Source organism: Lagopus muta, chromosome 24 (assembly GCF_023343835.1).
Source record: "Lagopus muta isolate bLagMut1 chromosome 24, bLagMut1 primary, whole genome shotgun sequence".
Classification (NCBI taxonomy): domain Eukaryota; kingdom Metazoa; phylum Chordata; class Aves; order Galliformes; family Phasianidae; genus Lagopus; species Lagopus muta.
This window is the reverse complement of record NC_064456.1, coordinates 1,438,774-1,456,616: the sequence shown is the minus strand read 5'-3', so window position 1 is coordinate 1,456,616 and position 17,843 is coordinate 1,438,774. Positions and strand designations below refer to the sequence as shown.

General features: G+C 52.0%; 1 protein-coding gene across 11 annotated transcripts; it reads left to right on the top strand.

The window, feature by feature from the left end:
- The first annotated feature begins 957 nt into the window (after positions 1-957).
- On the top strand, positions 958-16,907 carry KCNA10 (potassium voltage-gated channel subfamily A member 10). Of its 11 annotated transcripts, none has more exons than XM_048926268.1 (9): positions 986-1,059; positions 1,485-1,645; positions 1,899-2,017; positions 2,148-2,237; positions 2,918-3,040; positions 5,584-5,688; positions 6,034-6,127; positions 6,515-6,620; positions 14,526-16,907. In XM_048926268.1, the coding sequence occupies exon 9, from the start codon at positions 14,600-14,602 to the stop codon at positions 16,148-16,150; it is 1,551 nt and encodes a 516-aa protein (XP_048782225.1). In that variant the 5' UTR covers positions 986-1,059; positions 1,485-1,645; positions 1,899-2,017; positions 2,148-2,237; positions 2,918-3,040; positions 5,584-5,688; positions 6,034-6,127; positions 6,515-6,620; positions 14,526-14,599; the 3' UTR covers positions 16,151-16,907. The 11 variants fall into 11 exon arrangements, 10 of the variants coding, with proteins under 10 accessions (XP_048782222.1, XP_048782229.1, XP_048782225.1 ...); XM_048926270.1 differs by lacking the exon at positions 986-1,059 and adding an exon at positions 1,127-1,163; XM_048926271.1 differs by lacking the exon at positions 986-1,059 and adding an exon at positions 5,808-5,956 and having other exon boundaries at positions 1,181-1,645.
- Positions 16,908-17,843: the final 936 nt, after the last annotated feature.

Below are 17,843 nucleotides of genomic sequence, written 5' to 3'. Positions count from 1 at the left end.
GAGGGGGTTTCCTTGCATTTTCCTCAGGGGGAAATGAGCAGTGAACCCTTGGGTGCCCCGTGTTGGAGCAGCAGCAGTTGCACACCCAGCCTGATGCTCTGTGTTATCAGTCTGCAAACAGAGGAAGCTTCAGGGTTTTGCAGGTGAGAAAGGCTGTGCTTCCTTGCTTGTGGATGAGTGGCCACAAACCAGCACCAGGGATCCTCTATGCTGTTATTCAGCCATAATCAGAAAAGTGCTAAAGTGATTTTACATAATGAATCTCACAGAGTCATCCCAGCGAGGGCAGGATCGTGGGGTGTGAGTGAGAGACCGTTCCTATTTAACAGCTGGGGATATGAGGAGATGATGGGAGCAGGAGAGAAATTCAGGTTACACTGAGGGCTTACCCAGCCTCGTAATTAAGGGCTATCCTTTCCTTAGGAAAGACCCATAATTATCTCCTTGCTCCCTGAGGAGAATTAGTCATTGCTGGGCCCAGAACAGCAGTTGTTACTTTGCCTTTCTCACTGCACTGAGGCCCATCCCTGCCCATGTGTCCAAACTGGAGGCAGCTGCAAACCAATGTGGGATTTCAATGGGCTCCAACACCCCCAGACCAGGCTCTGGAAACCCCACATCAACCCCTGCTTAGGCTCTCAGTGTGCCAGGTGCCAACTGCCAGCTGGGATGTGTACAGGGGAAGCACATCTTGCATCCTGATGGGGCTCAGCTGCCCCAGGTTCCATTGCCAACCTTGGCTGCCCATAGAAGAACACAGGGATGGGGACAAAGCAGTGATGCTCTGCTACCATCACTGCACACTTTCACCCTTAGTAGGGGAAGGGGAGGGAAGATGCTGCAACCAGCATCAGAGCTGGGCTCTAACAGAACACCCAGCACCACAGGTGCTCCACATTAACACTTCTTCCTCCCCATCCCCTGCCCATTTCCTAGATTTTCACCCAGATTTTCAGCCTAGCCAGCACATCTGCTCCCAGTCGGCAGGAAAACAGGGGCTTCACGTGGTTTGAAGGCTGTGGGTTATTCAGGCACACGAGAAACGAGGCCAATAATCTGGTGAGCAGCTCCACCTGCCTGAGGTTTGAAAAGAGGCTTGAGAAGAAGGAAAGCAGCTTGGGGTCAGCTCTGGGGCTGGCGGTTACAGCTCCAGGTGCTCTGTGGTGAGGCCAGCAGAGAGGGGCTGAATTATCTGGGTTGGAGGTGGGGGTTTGGGGCTTGTTCTGCTTCCCAGCAGCCAGTTTTGCAGAGTTGTTTTGTAGCAGTTTCTTTTAAGCCCTAGGGAAAGTGAGTTTTGCAGAAGGCGCTTGCACCTCTCAACTTCCAGGAGCACCCCTGGTCTGAGGTTTATCCTTGCTGCTGATCCACGGCAGCTTTTTAAATTCGAGTTTAGAGGATAAGAGGCAGAGAATCAGATGAATGAGAGCAAAGATGCCATTGCTTTGCCTGATGGGTCTTCTCCCATCACTTCTTGGCTGCATGAGGCACTGGAGGAAGCTGATGCATGGTGTGGCAGGTCATCCATCCATCTGCTGTAGGGAGGATATCTTGTGGATGCCTTGTAAGCAGGTTTTGGGCTGTGGGAGCCCTCTGCTGAGCCTGTTCCATTCTGAAGGCAGCAGTTCTGTGAGTGCTTCTGCATCAGGTGAGAGGGATGGGCTGGGAGAGGGGGAATGGGGCTTCCCAGTGTCAGCAGCACCACAGGTATGGTACCACCTGGCTGCCCTCCATTAGGATGAATGACTTTCAGTAGAATGTATACAGATTTGGTGTCCAGAACACGAAACAGCTCTCATGAGAGCTGGTGCTCGATTCCCTCAGTGGTTTGAATCCAACAGGTTTGGTAGAGGAGGGCTCCTTTCCTGTATTTCCACCCTTCTCTTCCTCCCCACGGCAAGGATCCAGGTGTATGGCATGGCCTGCTGTGTTCTGAGCTCTGCATTTAGCCCACATCCTCAGCATCTCATTCACAAGCAAGAAACAAGCCTGGCACATAAGGGAGTTCTCAGGCTGTGTGGTGAGCTATAGCAAACAGCTTCAATACCTGTCCCTCTGTGCTTTCACCTATAGGAGATGCATGCGTTTGCATTTCCTTTCATCTCTCTATGTATGTGCAGGTAGAGAAAATGTGTTCTGCTTTCCCTTAGAGAAGCAACGCTGTGAAAATGAACCGTTTTGGGCTAAGCTGCTGTATTTCCATCCCCCAGAGAGGGGCGCTGTTGGATTTCATTCTGGATGTAAGAGAGATTGATCTGTTTCTCTTTGCTTTTTGCTAAAGCTCCTCCAGGAGGGGCGCGAATTCCCCTTTAAGGGGGGGATAAAGCCATGCAAAGTGCCAGCAGCACTCAGCACTGAATGAGTCCTTCCCTAACAAGAGTGCAAAGCCGGTAACTATCCAAACTGAAGAGGGCAAGCCAGGCAGGTATAGATCTCCAATGAATGACCCATCGATGCCCAAGCCCCTGTGCTGCTTTGGCTTTTGGGGTCTGAAGGCGGGCTTTGCTGAAGTTCCTTGCTTTTCCCCTTGCAAAACAGATACAGATATGAATGCATATTTTTATGTCACTTCTCCAGCACTGGGAGGTGGTAGGATGTATTTGTTGCCTTTTCTGCTTCTGGGAGCTGACTGCAGCAGTGACTCCAATGGGGAACTGCTCCCCCAGTTTGCTGTCTGTGTGTTGGCAGAGGGATGGAGGGAGCAGGCCTGCACCTCTCTTGCTCTCTGCAAAGTGCTGATTTTGCAGCTCTGTGGCTCAGTTTCCCCATTTATAAGTTTTCCTTGGATGGTGTTTTGAGGCTACACAAGGCAACTCCAGTCCAGACTTTTCCCCATGCTCCTCCATCTCTCCTTTGTTTGCAGGGCCACCGATTGCTTTACCACCTCCCTTTTCACCACCATTGCCTTTGATTTTTCCAGCTGGGTCTCCTGATTTTCTGAAAAGAAACTACTTCCTTCTCCTTTGCTTATGAGGTTCTAAAATTTCCCATGGATGAGACGATCACATCAACATCCCTGCTCTGGTCCAGCAGTAGAAACAAAGTAAGTGAAACTTCTCCCTTTGCTGCTGATTCCTTGGCCTTTGTTCAGCACAAAACAGTCCAGCAACGGTGCCTCCATGGGGAAGGGAGATGTGGGGGTTTGCTGAGGGCTGAAGATGGATGCTGCCATGTCCTCCTCCTTCGTGGGTGGCAGTGAGAAGATGCTCTCTCCCCAGGGAGGAAGAGATGTGTGCTCAGGTCAGAGGCAGTGCTGAGAGTTTCCCATTACTGATACAGAATAGCTGGATTTTGGTGGCTGGGAGCTGCTGTGACGTGAGTTGGGGTTATGCAAACACAAGGGGAAGGTAACAGGCGGCGAACAGGAGCTTGGCTGTGGATGGAGCAGTGTCAAATTGGGCAATGAAGAACCAGAGGGTGGAACATCATCGGGGTCAGAGCGGGATCCGGGGTGATTAGTGAGGAGGAGGCGGTGATCAGATTGCCAAATGCTGCCCAGGCAGAGGGATAGCATAGCGTGGCCTCTGAGATCAGAGCAGGCAGAGAAAGCGATCAGGAAATATTAGAGAAGGGACAGCATTGGGCTCAGTGCTGGGTGATGCTGTCCTGGGGGTGAGGAGCTGGGACAGGGACTGTGCTCTGCTCCCAGCTCTGCTCTGAATGCTCCTCACCCCAGACTGGGGATGGAATTTGCTATGGATGTGGCCCAGATCCTCGCCTTACCCAGGGAACGTGGCTTTGTGTTGCCACCAGGAAAGCTGCAATGCACAGTGATGTGTTGGGGGAGCTCGATCCTCTAGTGAAAGGTTCTTCTATAGGAGCATCCATCTTGCCTGAGGGCAGTGGGCACAGCAATGAACTCCCAGAGCTCAAGGAGTGTTTTGACATCACTCTGAGCCATAGGGTTTGGGGCTGGATGGTGCTGTGTGGAGCTGGGGGTTGAACTCAGTGATCTGTGTGGGTCCATTCCAACTGGGGATGATCTGTGATTCTATGATATTATGTTCCCAGCTCAAGAAGGGAGGAGGAATGATAGTAATTGCACCATCAGACAGGCAACAGCACGCTGCACACAAACCAGAAGGGAAATGCGGTGGACTAAAGCAGGCAACACAAAGCAAACCTGCTTTAACTACTTTTGGCTAAGCTTTCCAACATCCTGCTTGGGGTTCTGGGGATGCTAGGATCTGTGACAAAGGTGCATGCCCCTTTTCTTCCCCTGCACCATGGCCTAGCCTTGCCCTCACCTTACTGCCTGCCAGGGGCCCATTGGAGCGTGCAGGGTGCAGAGCTGTTGGCACTTGGCTGCAGGCATGGATGGACTCAGGCTGCTCCTGCTGGTGCTGGGCAGATGGCAAGCAGGCTGGGCTGCATTCTGAAAACAGGTCCAAAGAAAGCTTTTGTTTTGCTGCCCAGAGCTCTTCTTTCAGGCTTGGTGTTTCCAGGGCCTCAGTGGGTCCCCATGAGCAGGAGCAGCCCTGGGGTGTTGGGGATGTCTGATACAGGGGATGTCAGCAGGGTTGGTGATACCTGTTGTGGTCTGGAAAGGTGCAGGCGACCAAAACCTTGGGAGAAGCTGGAATGAGCTTTGAAGTTTTGAGCAAATACGAGTCAGTCCTTGTGTCATACAAAGCATGAAAATAAAGAAGAAAGAACCATGTGGGACAGAGACCAAGGTGGTGATGGAGACAGCAGAGTGCAGGAAGGAGGGAGAAACACAATCCACCCGAGTGGGTACATAATTTATTTGCCTATTAGCTATTAATAAGCTGGCCTTTTGTATCAAGTCTCCCAACGTTCTTGTAACAACTTCAGGCCTTTCTGCAGAGCATCACCCTTTCTGGGTGTTCCTGTGCCACTTGCCATGCTAACATGATTCTTGATATGTCCCTCACCCGGCACCGTGCCTTCGTTATCACCATTCAGCTGAGCAAGTAATTAATGTGATTCCCCCCCATTACTGCGCTGTAATTATAACCTCTGGGAAGTACCTGTGAGGTGGGAATGCCTCCTAGGGGCACCAGGCATGCTTTGCTTTGGATGGTGCCTAAATGCTTTGGGTCTGCCTGGTGAAAGGGGAACGGCCAAGCTGATGACTTGGGTGAGCAATGGAGCTTCCCTTCCACCTCTTGCCAGTCGTGGTTACTGCAGGACTGGGGGTGATGTTTGATAACAGGAAGCACATCAGCTGAATGCAGCAAGGGGAGGTGGAGAAGACCCAATTCATCTCAGCAAAGTCATGGTTATCCTGCTGGGAATCCAATGTGTGCCTTCCTCCCATCCTCCTCTCCGCATGTTGTACAAGAGAGAGGCACAACCCATCCCATGTATTCTAGGGAGTCAGAAGCACTTGGAGGCATATTTTTAGGGTAGTGACCAAGACACCATGCAGCAGTGTTGAAAGGACCCCATCTGAGCAGCTCCTATTTCCTTGGTCTTCCTTGGTGGTTCAGGGAACAAGGTGGGCTCTTCCTAATGGGGACACCCTTCTGTGACCCTGGGTTGCCTCACCTCCTCCCCACTACTGCTGGATGCTGCCACTCAGAGCTCAGTGTGTGACTGATTTTTGTGTTTTCTTGCATTGAGAAATGTTCAACACCTCCTGGGAACCCCTCCGAAAGGCCCCCAGATGTGGAAGTGCCACAAGTCGACTGGTCCTCAGTATATTCACCTGGCATCCCTTGGGAAGAGGTGAGGGGATTCCCTTATGCTGTGTGTTTGATGTCCATGGAGTGGTGATGGGGGCAGCTCTGCTCTCGCATTCTGAAGCTGTCCTTTGGGTGCTGAGCTCATGGGTGCTCTCCTTTCAGGGCTGCTCCCCTCTCAGGGTTGGTTGCAGAAGAGTTTTGGTTTCTTTGCACCCTGGAGTTGCGTCAGTGCAGTCAGCACAGCTCTGCTTGCAGCGCCGTGTTTCTTCCCTATGTTTCCTTTAAAACCAAGGACAGCAAGGCAAGATAAGGTTTCACGAGGGTATAGGATTTCTGAATCTGAGTCTTTCCTGAGACAAACTCTTTCTAATCCTTACCTGCTTGTCAGAGCCGCGCAGACACCAACACATCCGTACCCACCCAAAGGATCTCCTACTGCTGGAAGAAGAGCTGTCATTTCGGCTGCCTGATCCTGGCTGCAGGTGAGTGAGTGCTGTTAATTACCTTTATTGCACCGGTAAAATTTTGTGTGGTGTTAACGATACCGTGAAAATACACCAGAGCCCAACACCTGTGGGATGTTCCCACTTCTATTAAGCCACTCTTAATGTCATTTCATCCCCAGTAGGGTGGGGAGGAACCACCTGGTTGACAAGGTTCCCGTTTATCTCCTGTTAAAATGGTGCTTGGCTCATGGCTGTTCACCAGCTGTGCTGATACAGGAGTTCTGGATGCTCTTGGGTTCCTGCCTGAGCCAAGCAGATACGCTCTGTGCTTTCTGCATTTACAGCCTTTGCTCCTTTTCCAGGACTTAAATAAAGTAGTTACTCTTGGCTGTGATCTTTTTAATGGCTTTGAATGCTTTGCAGGTCTTCCATTAGAAAATGATCGGCTGTTGCAATCTGCTTTATTGCAGAAAGAAGCACTGAAGGCATGAGGAAATATTCGTTGCATGCAGTTTGCTCGCGCTAAACCGTAAGGAGTGGGGCAAAATAATTCACTGGCATTTCTGGCAGGCTGAGCTCTATTGCTGCCAGGCAGTTGGTTTAACCTGAAAAAGGGGCAGGATGGATTAAATGCGGAGCAGATTACATCAGATTCACTCTGCAGTAAGGAGAAAGAGAGAGAATGGGATGTTTTTATCTTGGCTTGATCTCGCCTAGAAATAAAGGGATGCTTTAGAAGACTCTGAGTGACCAAGCATGAGGATTCCAGTGAGCCACGTGGGGTTGTACAGCGTTTACCCAGTGATGCAGAGAATTTGGGAAGGATTTGTGTAATTCTGAGTCGATAGCACTTCTGATTCTGGTGGATGTGGTCTCAGGTTGGTGGGATGGAGCATCACCCCAGCTTGCAGGGATGTATTTTTCTTTGGGCATCTCCTGACATGTCAGATGTGGGGGCTTTCCTACACTTTGTGTCTGTTTTTCTTCTTGGCTTTCTCAACAAAAATCTCCCTAAGATCTGATCTCCTTCCTATGTCAGACTGCCAAAAATCAAAGTGAACTGCTGCAGTCTGTGTCCAGTGGGTGATTCCCACTCCACGTGGGAGATGGAGTTCAGCCCTCACTGTGATGGGCTCCCAGCTCCCAGGACTTGGTGGCCACGTCAGGGAACAGTGCTGGGTTTGGCTGTTTGCTTTTCCAAAGGTCATGGGGAGGAGATTGAGAAATTGCTCTGAGGCAAAAGCCAGCTCTGATTTGGCACAGGATCCCAAAGGCTGCTTATCACTCTGACATCCCCTTTTCCCTACAAACTGAAGGGAGATTTTCCAGGGCTGGTTTTCCAAAACCCCCCAAATAGTGGTTGTGTCTGCAGGCAATGCAGGCAGGGGTCTGGGGCAGCAGCAGCTCAGAAGTCTGCATAGAAGGCAATAGGGGATGCTCACCGTCCTTGGTATGGACCCAGGAGCCACATCCTACAGCCTCTGTTCTGCACTGGGATGGGGCTGTTTTTGTCCATGTCCAGATACAGGCAAGGTGACCCCACTGCCTGACCCATGGGGGAGTGGGTAAAACAAACAGCAAGAAATCCAATTGAAAAGCACAAATGGATACAGAGCTTCAGCAGATTAGGAGCCAAAAGCAAATGTGGGTTCCCAGTAATGGAGGGGTTTTTCTTGCACTGGGGCAGAGTCAGGGCTCTGCTGTGTATGAGGAAGTGCTCAATGGTACCCATGGCTGAGGGATGCCAAACCAGAGCTGTGCTGGTGGTAGGAGCATGGGAGGGTCCAAGCAGGGGTAAATGGATTCAGCCTATGTCAAAGCAGCACTGCCCCAGCTGCATTTGGCAAAACAGCCCCCTGAGCAGCACTGGGGGGAAAGGGGGGGGGGGGGAGGGGGGGGCAGAAAGGGGCACATTTGGGCTTCCCCCCATGTTCTTCTTAGTGCTGCTCCTTCCTCACCCTTGCTCGGAAAGCAAAGGCACGCATTGGCAGCCACAGAGATGGCAGGCTGGGAGTAAGCAGAACCCAGCAAGGGAGCAAAATCCCATTTCAGGCACAAGGAGAATGAGGGCAAGGAGTCCCACCGGGCTCACGTGGGCACTGGCATCGCCTTTCTGCCCAGTGCAGGACGGGTATGAGCATCCCACAGCCAGGAGCTGGGAGAGGCAGAGGAGGCAGTAGGACCAGGAGCCTGGGGCAGGATGAAGATGATGCAGAAGCTGGGTTTGTTGCTCCCTTCCTCTTTGCAGTGGGTTAAAAGGCTGGGGTGGGGAGGGAGGGAGGAGGAGGGGTTATTAGGTGGGTCTGGGGGGTTCGCTGTTCTCCTTTTGGGTGGTTTTGGGGTGATGGTGATCAAGTTGAGTTTGTCCTTGGAGAAAAGCTGGAGAATCTGAGGGTTGCTCTGGGATGCTGAGGGTGTGCTGGGAGCGTCAGGAGCCACAGGGTCCCATTGACGATCTCAGTCCCTTTAAACCTTAATTCTGTTCTTGCTGCATCCAAATTACAATGTCCTTCCCTGGATGGGGCTGCAGGACTGGGATGACCGCCCTGGGTCAGCTGCGCTGCTCTCCGGCAAAGCATGCGGTGCTGCCAACCCAAACGACCCCAACCCCTGCCCCTCCTCCTCCTGCTGCCACTGCTGCAAAGCTCGGGATCGATGCAGGTATCAGCGTGACCCACTTAGTGGCTTCCTATTGCTTTCCATTTATACCATCCATCCACTTTTGGCTTCGGCCGCAGCCTCCCAGGAGGGTTAGTGCTGATGGCAGTGGGCTCAGGACGCTGCTCATCCCTAAGAACAGGAGGAGGTCGCAGTGCTGCACCCCAGGCTTGGCCAAACCCACAGCACTTTGGGGCAGATGGGGGAAACTTTGCCATCGATTCGCCATCGACTCTCCTCGATCGCGTTACCTCCATCAGCCCATTCAGCAGCGCCGCGAGGCGCCGAGGCGTGCCTCCTGCTGAACGCCCGTTTAAACCCTTTTCTGTTCTTCTGAATCAGGCTAAAAACTCCCATGCTGGGTGTGGGGAAGGTGGGGAGGGCTTGGATCAGACCCAGGTGATTGCAGCCTGCCTTGCTGCAGAGCTCATTTTTGCCCCATCTGTCTTTTCCTGCTGTCGGGCTGGCTTTGCAGCAGCTTTGAATTGAGCACCTGTGATGGGGAGCACTTGGTTCCCTCCGTGCAGGGATGGCTGTGCTCAGCCCCACTCGTTATTAAATTGCTTCCTGACCCGGTTAATCCGTAGCTGATTAATTTGGGCTGGGTATCAGAAAGGTTTCATCTGTCTCATGGTGTGGACTGTACGTTCTGGGCCTTCTGGTAATCTGGTTTATATATATATATATTCCATATATATATCCTATATATATATATATATGGAAAAATCAGAAGGGGGGGATGTACAGAGGGAGGCTGGCTGGGCATGCTGGCAGTGAGGGACGCTTGCATCCTGCACCAGGAATCCAGCCTGCAAGTTTCCTCCTGTGCATCCTTCAATGTGGGGCTGCTATGCAGCATGTGGTGCTGTTGTGGGTGGGGAAACTGAGGCACAGAGGAGGCTGGGGCTCAGAATTTGGTGGCTGCAAGTTCAGCCCAAGCATTTCTTTGATGGTGCAATTAATTAAAGGGTTTAAATGTCAGGGCTCATCTTAACCTCTCCTTTCAAAAGCAAAGGTTTCTCTGTGCATGTGGGTGTCACAGGTGGGACTTTATGTTCACTGGTGCCAGGGTGTTCTGTAGCTCCTTTAAGTATCATTGGTTCATTAGCCTCAGTGCTGGAGTCAGAACATCAAGGAGTGAAGGTTTGTGTTGTGCTCTCTGTGAATTCCATGTTCTCAATTCCAAGCCTCCCATGTTCTTCCCTTCCCCACATTTTGCCCTGGTGCTGGTTTGGGGGCACTTCTGATTTAGGGGCACATCACACAGTGCTGAGGTATATGGAAAAGTCACCCTGATATGTCCTGAAGATGCCACAGAGTCAGCCCAGCCCAACCCAGGAGCTGCAATTAGCGCTGCACCCCAGCTAATTAGTTCCGCTAAAAATGAGGAAAACTAGCAGGGGCTAATTACTGCACTAATTTGGTCTGTGAGCTGGAGCTTGGGTCTGGCTGGTGCAGAGCGGAGCACAGCAGCTTGCAGAGGTCTGTGCAAGCATCACTTTGTTCAAAAGCTGGGAACAGTCCAGCAAAGTCCCCCTGCAGGTCTGTCCTGCCCTCCTGCAGCAGAGCTGCGTGTGCAGAGCTCTGCAGCCACGCTCTCTGGACGCCTGCCCTGGCTGCAGGACGCCCTCAGAAGCAACACTGTCCTAAAGGATAAATCCCAGCAGATGCCAGGAGCTGCTGCTGGTGGGATTAGTGGGCCGGAGGCGTGGGAGGAGGATGGGGGCACCTGGCTGGGGGTGGGGAAATCCTGACACAACCCAAGTCCCCTCAACTGAGCACAGTTTGGTTAAACTCCTTTCTGCTGATGGATCCCCAGTGTGGAGGGACTTTAGGGGTGCAGAAGGGGATGTGGAACATGACAAACCGACCCTGAAGTCTGCGAGATGCTATGGCCCGTTTCCATCGCTGGCTGTAGGTGCAGATGCCCAGATTTCAGCTGAAGATGCCCCAACCCCTGGGTGCTGAGCTCTTCTATGGGATGCTGTGTTTTAATGTGCTCATTAACATCACAAGTGGAAAATGGCTTTGAGGACAGAGCAGAGAGGTGGGGGAGGTGGAGGTGATCAGGTCCCACGGGAACAAGGGAGCAGTGCTGTGCAGGAGCTGAGGCTGTGGCACACGGGCAGGAATGTGTCCAAACACAGAGGTCTGGGGAAGAGGAAGATGTGGGATCACTGGTGTGAAGGTGGCCCTGCGCAGAGTCACCCAGCAAGGATGAGGTGGGGTCAGGAGAAGAGAAGAAAAATCTCAGTTCCTTTTGGTGACTCACAGTGACATCCCATGGGGTCGTTCCTTTCTCACTTCTTGGGGTGACAATTTGATGGCTCTCCTTGTCCCTTCCCTGCGTTGTCCCTGTCAGTGCCTTGTGGGGTTGTGCAGGCTGCTCCTTGTCACGTCGGGGGGGGTCGGGGTGTCCCACATGGTGGTGGCACTGCAGCCCTCCTGTAAAGGAGCCCACTGCATCCATGGCTGCAGGCAAGAGGTAGGTGGGCACATGGGGATGCTCCAGCCCTCGGGCTTTCCCCCTCTCTTCTTGTTAATGCTGTTGGTGTATATTAATGCTAAACAAGCCCAACCACCTGCTCTAAATCTCTGTCCTGGTGCCAGCGGTGCTCGGTCACCGTCCCCCTCTCTGCCTCCCTCCTGGGCACCGGCTCAGACCTCACCACGTCACCGACCAGACCTGTCCCCGCTGGACCATCCGGAGCATTATTGGGGATTAAAGGTGGCATCCGGCAGAAGGGACCGTCCCTCCCCCGGCGAGCAGCTGGGGGAAGGAGGTGGGGGGCCTGGGTGCCCCCTGTTCCCCCTTCCTGATGGACCCCCGGCGCTTTGTAGGGCAGAGCAGGTGCCTTTCCCCGAGGCAACGGTGGGGCCGAGGCTCCAAACCACATCGGATGCTGCCAAAGCCCATCCCTGGCGTGCTGGGCTGCCAATTATACAGTGAACCAAATAGAGGAGAGACTTCTAAATGACATTGCCTGCTTTATCCCAACGGGACCTTTCAAGGGTATGGCTGGTGTTTGGTTTTTGGTTTTTTTTTTTTTTCCTTTTTCTTTCTTTCTTTTTTTTTTCCCTCTACACGTCCCTATGTGTGTTTAACGACTCTCCTTCCAGATGCAGAGAGCGCTGGCACCTCCATGCCCTGCGTGGGTAAGTTGTAGGTGATGCTGCGGGGGGGGCTATGGGAGAAATCACTGCACATCTCATGGAGCAGAGGGGTGATGGGGAGGGGGCGGGGGGAGGCAGTTCAGCACCTCTGCTTCTCTATGGGGACCTCAGAGAACACTGTCACTTGCCCACGTGTGTGAGGTCTGAGTAGGGATGGGAGCAGAGCTGGGGGATGTGCGTGGATGGGGATGTTGGTGTGTGGTTGCAGAGGGGATGGTGGACACAACGCGCCCCATTTCCTCACTTGCCATCAGGGTTTGATGGGGAAAACGCAAGCTCTCTCTCAAATGACCTTTGTCTTTTGCAGTTTCTCTGTCTTGGTGGGTTTTTTTCTGCTTTTTTTTTTCCCCTTCCCAGCCAGGGATTTTGGATGAAGCGTATTAGTTAATCAGATTCTGAGAAGCAGATGTTAGGTGATTTAGGAGGAAAAAACGAGACGACTTTCTCGTTGGAGCCTGGAGCGCGTGTTGCAAAGCATGTGGCTCTGTTCTTGCTTGGAGAGATTGCTTTGTGCCTTTGGGAAGTGCCATTAATTTGGTCTAAATTTAAAATGAGACAGAAAAGGTGTTCTGGGCTCTGGGACAGGTGGGACAGTGGTCTCTGGGTGTGGGGACAGGCAGATGTCAGCATGCTTTGGGGGTCTGAAGGCATTGAGATGAGGGTCACAGCCCTGCTTTGCCTGTCCAGGTCCCTGATGGCTGCAGATGGGGCTAAAATGCATGGAAGGGAGCTAAGAAGTGCCATTCCTGCTCTTTGCCTTTGTTTTGCCCTGAGAGATGGTGCCAGGGCTCAGTGTGATCTGCACATGGGCTCCAGAGCAGAGCCAGATCCTGAAGTATCACAACCTCCTCAAAGTCTTAGGCTGAAGAAGCAAGGGCTTGGAAGTCTTCTTGCACGCTGTTAGGAGTTAAACACCCTTAATGCTTTCTAAAGCCAAGATCATCTCACGGTATTGACTTCAGATGCAGTTTCACAATCAGCTTAAGCTGCCCTAAGGTTTCTTGGATGCTGAGTGAGGCTCCAGGGCACAGGTTCCCTCCTAGCCTGCAGCAGGGGTGAGGTGCCATGAATGTGAGATCAGCTCTCCTCGTCTTCTCTGTGCCTTTTTCTCCCTCCAAATGAGCCTTGTTCAGGCTGGGTTGCTCTCAGCATCCTTCCTCCCAGCCTGGCTGCTGATGCTGTGTGGACACAGAGATGTGGGCTGCCCCAAAGCTGCATCTTGCCTCGCTCACAGCAGCTTTGAGCTGCTGAAACCTCGGGTGTGAGCTGAACCCATGGAGAGCTGCAGCACCTTGGGTTCACCTTAACCCTGGCCAACTCCATCCCTGGGCTCAAGGACTCAGTTCTGGGGCTGCTCATCTTTGCCCCAGGTCTGAAACACATTGCTGCTTCTCCTAGCTCTATTTTCAGCTGCCTTGCCCCGAATGCTCCTCTCTCAGTGTCTCCATGTAAGAAAATGGGTACAAAAGCAAAGCTGCAGGGAGATACCTACCAGCAGCCCTGCTCTGTGTTTTTCATTCAAGCAAAGAGAGCTGGACACCACCGGCTCCTGTACGAAGCTCTGCTTTTGAGCTTGCAATGCTCAGAAGGAGGATTGGTAGCTAACTAGAATGCTAACATCTCCTCCAGCAGATTTGTTTTTCCAGCTTGTCCCAGCCTGGGCAGATGAGTCCTGTCCTAAGGGAAGCGTGGGGAACAATTTGGAGCCCCAGTGGCTCAGGCTCGGTCAGGTGGTTCAGGCACAACTGTGTGCTCACAGCCCCAGTGCAGGACTGGTCCCCATGCGGACGTGGCCTGGATTGCACTGCTATTCCTGGCAATTGAGGGCATTTGGGCTTTTCAGTCCCTCTTGCTGAACTTTGCTGGGTAAGAAAGCCAGTGTGTCCTTGGTGATTAGTGAGCGTGTGGAAAATGGAGCAGCACCTCTCGTCTGTATGACTGGAAAACACATTTGGAGGGGAGAGAGCTGAAGGAGGGAAGGAGGGGAAAATAAATGGGTGGAGGGGCCAGGATGAATGCATTTTGGGTGTAAATATTCCCAGGATTTCTCTCTGTTAACCTCAAGTTGGGTCACCACCCACCCGAGTGCTGGATCGATACAAGGAGTCCCAGTTCATGCCCCTCCTCATGCAGAACAGAGGAGTTCTCCGAGGCTCACAGATGCTTCCTTCTCCTCCCATCCTGCCTTCCTCATGGTTGGCACTGCTCAGAACCTCTCCTGACCTCTGCTTTGGGAACTGATTCCCATATGCCAGGTCAGCCAGCACCTCCAGTTTGACCAGTCTTACTCCCAGCTGGAGCAAGGCTGTAACAAACAAAGCTTGGGATGGATGGGCAAAACCTGGATCCTTCCCCACCTGATGCTGCTGCTTGACCTTCTGTCCTTGAGTGCTATAGAAATTGAGAGGTTTAGTGATGACAATGAAGCTGTGCCGACAGGGCCCACAGGATCTGATAAAATACACTGGAACTACAATGCAGATGAAATTAAGGAGTGTTTTAAGACACTCAAGGGCTTTCTGACCTCAGGTTTGTTTCATTCCCTTCGGTCAAGCAAAGTGAGCCACATGCACAGTTCATCTGTCTCCCTGTTTGCTTGCAGATTCTCATAGCGTGGGAAAGAAGCAAGCTGCCGGCATTCGACCCGGGGATTTATGCTGCTAATCTGATTAGTGTATGATGGACGTGTCCAGTTGGAAGGAGATGGAGGTGGCACTAGTCAGTTTTGACAACGCTGATCAGATCGTGGAGGATCCCTGTTATTCAAACGACCTCAGCCCTGCCAGCCAGTCGCGGAAAGGCCATCCCAGCTGCGCCAACCTCCTCTCCAACTGGAGAATCCTCATCAACAGTGAAAACGCCAACAATGAGACCATTTTCTCCAGGTTCTCTGCTGAGTTCAGCGAGCACCTGGTGGGGGAGCGGGTGGGGATGGAGGAGGGGGACCAGCGAGTCATCATCAACATCGCTGGGCTGAGGTTTGAGACACGGCTCAAGACCCTCAACCAGTTCCCGGAGACCTTGCTCGGTGACCCAGAGAAGAGGATGCGGTACTTTGACTCCATGAGGAATGAATATTTCTTCGATAGGAACAGGCCCAGTTTTGATGGGATCCTGTACTATTACCAATCCGGTGGGAAAATCCGGCGTCCGGCCAACGTACCCATAGATGTCTTTGCTGATGAAATCACCTTCTATGAGCTGGGTGACGAAGCCATGGACCAGTTCAGGGAGGATGAAGGGTTTATCAAGGACCCTGAGACCCTCTTACCAACCAATGACTTTCATAGGCAATTCTGGCTGCTCTTTGAGTACCCCGAAAGCTCCAGCGCGGCCAGAGGTGTAGCTTTGGTCTCTGTCCTGGTCATTGTCATCTCCATCATCATCTTCTGCATGGAGACCTTGCCAGAGTTCAGAGAGGAAAGGGAGTATAAGTCCACCCAGGAGCTTTCTAAGAATACGACGGACACCTTGCTGGCCCACAGCACCTTCACAGACCCTTTCTTTGTCATAGAGACTGCCTGCATCATCTGGTTCTCCTTCGAGCTGTTCGTCCGATTCATCGTTTGCCCGAGCAAGACCGAGTTCTTCAAGAACATCATGAACATCATTGACATCGTGTCCATCATCCCCTACTTCGTGACGCTCACCACTGAGCTGATCCAGCAGAGCGAACTCAACGGGCAGCAGAACATGTCCTTGGCCATCCTACGGATCATCCGCTTGGTGCGGGTCTTCCGGATCTTCAAGCTGTCCCGGCACTCCAAGGGGCTGCAGATCCTGGGGCAGACCCTCAAGGCCAGCATGCGGGAGCTGGGCTTGCTCATCTTCTTCCTCTTCATCGGCGTCATCCTCTTCTCCAGCGCCATCTATTTTGCAGAAGTGGACGAGCCGCAGTCCCATTTCTCCAGCATCCCCGACGGCTTCTGGTGGGCTGTGGTCACGATGACGACCGTTGGCTATGGAGACATGTGCCCCACCACCTTGGGTGGGAAGATCGTGGGCACCCTGTGTGCTATTGCAGGTGTGCTGACCATCGCCCTGCCCGTCCCCGTCATCGTCTCAAACTTTAACTATTTCTACCACAGGGAGACAGAGAATGAAGAGAAGCAAATTCTGCCCGGGGAGGTGGAGAGGATACTCAACAGTGTGGTGACAGGCAACGACAGCATGGAGTCTCTCAATAAGACCAATGGGGGTTACCCTCGAGACAAGGCCAAAAAGTGATGCTTGTTTCCATGGCAGAGCTGAGCGCTGTCAGGTGGGGTGGGCTGGATAAGGCATGCAACATCTGCAAGCTGTTTTGTTGTTGTTTTTATTTTATTTCATTTTAAACCAAATGTGCTGCTGCTTTTATTTATTATTTTTTTTTCTAGACGTTTTTCAATCTTTGATTTCCCGTGGCTGTTCAAATAAATACCATCTTTCTTATCTCTCTTCCCTGCCCCTCGGTCTGCTTTTTATTACTTGATGCTCATCTGTTTGACATTCATCTTTCCTGACCACAGCATCAGAGCACAGTTCCCCCATGCATGGAGATTTTCCCCATTTGCTGAGAGGCAAAAAGGGGAAAAAATACAAGAAATGCTTTCTCTGGTGCCACCCAGCTTCCCAGGGGCAGAGCTAGCCTCATCTCCCTGCTCTTCTCAGCGCATTATCAATGTTCCCTCTGCAGATTCAGTTCCCTGGTCTGTGCTGGTGGCACAGCAGGGTGGACGATGATGGATGGGACCGAGCCAGTGGGTGCAGGGATTTAGAAGGAGAGGGATGAGGCTGGGATGCAGCTGTACAGCTGCCAAGGAAGGGCCATGGCTCAGTGCCCATAGGGGTTCTGGTGGACCAGCTGAGCTCTGAGAAGGGCAGGGGGGACTTTTAATGCAAACAAACATTCGACTTGTGGGTTATCTGGTGCACGAACGCCCTTCGGGACCAATCTCCGTGACCTTGTAGCTTTTATTGTCACTTATGTTGCTGCAAATGGAGCACAGAGTAATGAGGGCTGACGTTTCCTGACAGCTTGGCTCTGCATTGTAAAAGGCACTTCTGGCTTTCGAAAACGTGCAGATTTCCATAGGCACTTCTGAAGGGGAGAAACAGAAACAGATCATTATGCTGTTCTCTCTAATGCCAGCAGGTTTTCTTCTGACAAAAACATTTTGTTCCAACTTCTCTGTTTCGGTTGGCTCTTTTTGATGTTTCTGCCTACATTAAAATCGCAGCTTCTCATGCAGTGTCGACGCATCCGCTTTGTATCCCACATCTGTTCTACTCGGTGTCTCATCTCCTAAAGGGTCGGCGTCATCACTGTGCAACGTGCCAGCAATCTCTGGTTTGCAGTTTCATTCAGAAAGGAGTGCTGAAAGATTATTTCTTTATTTATTCTCATTCCCAGTCTGATGTAAAACGTGCTGGGATTTTCCCCCTAGCTGAGATTCTACACCCAACCAACCCAGATTCTGCTCTGCTGCAGAGCTTCTGGTCGGACGGGTGGACTTCCTACAACCACATCTTCTTCACACCAGGCATCTGCAGGGGCAGCAGCACTCTGAGAAACCCCCAGCTCCTTTCCAGCAGTTTTACCACATTTCTCTTTTTATTTCATAGCAGAAAGCGTTGAGCTTTCAATGCTCATAGGGAGGGTTGACATATTTTTCAGCTAGGACCATCTCCTCCTTCCTTCCATGCAAAATTTCCTAGCAAGCCTTGGGGCATCCTTTTGGCACCGCTTATTTCCACCCTTCCCCTATGCACAGAAATACATTTTTGGAACCACAGCCACGAGATGGCACTCCAGGACAGACATTTCTTAGACATAAAAGTACGACAGCAGTCCCAGTGTGTGTGTGCTCCCCACTCTCATTCGTGCTTGATGATCCCTGGGGTCTTGGTCCCACCAGGGCTGCTGAGCCCTGCTGCATTG

Bases quoted from the DNA above. Each gene is read 5' to 3' on its own strand.
- KCNA10 (XM_048926265.1), top strand. From the start codon at position 14,600: ATGATGGACGTGTCCAGTTGGAAGGAGATGGAGGTGGCACTAGTCAGT.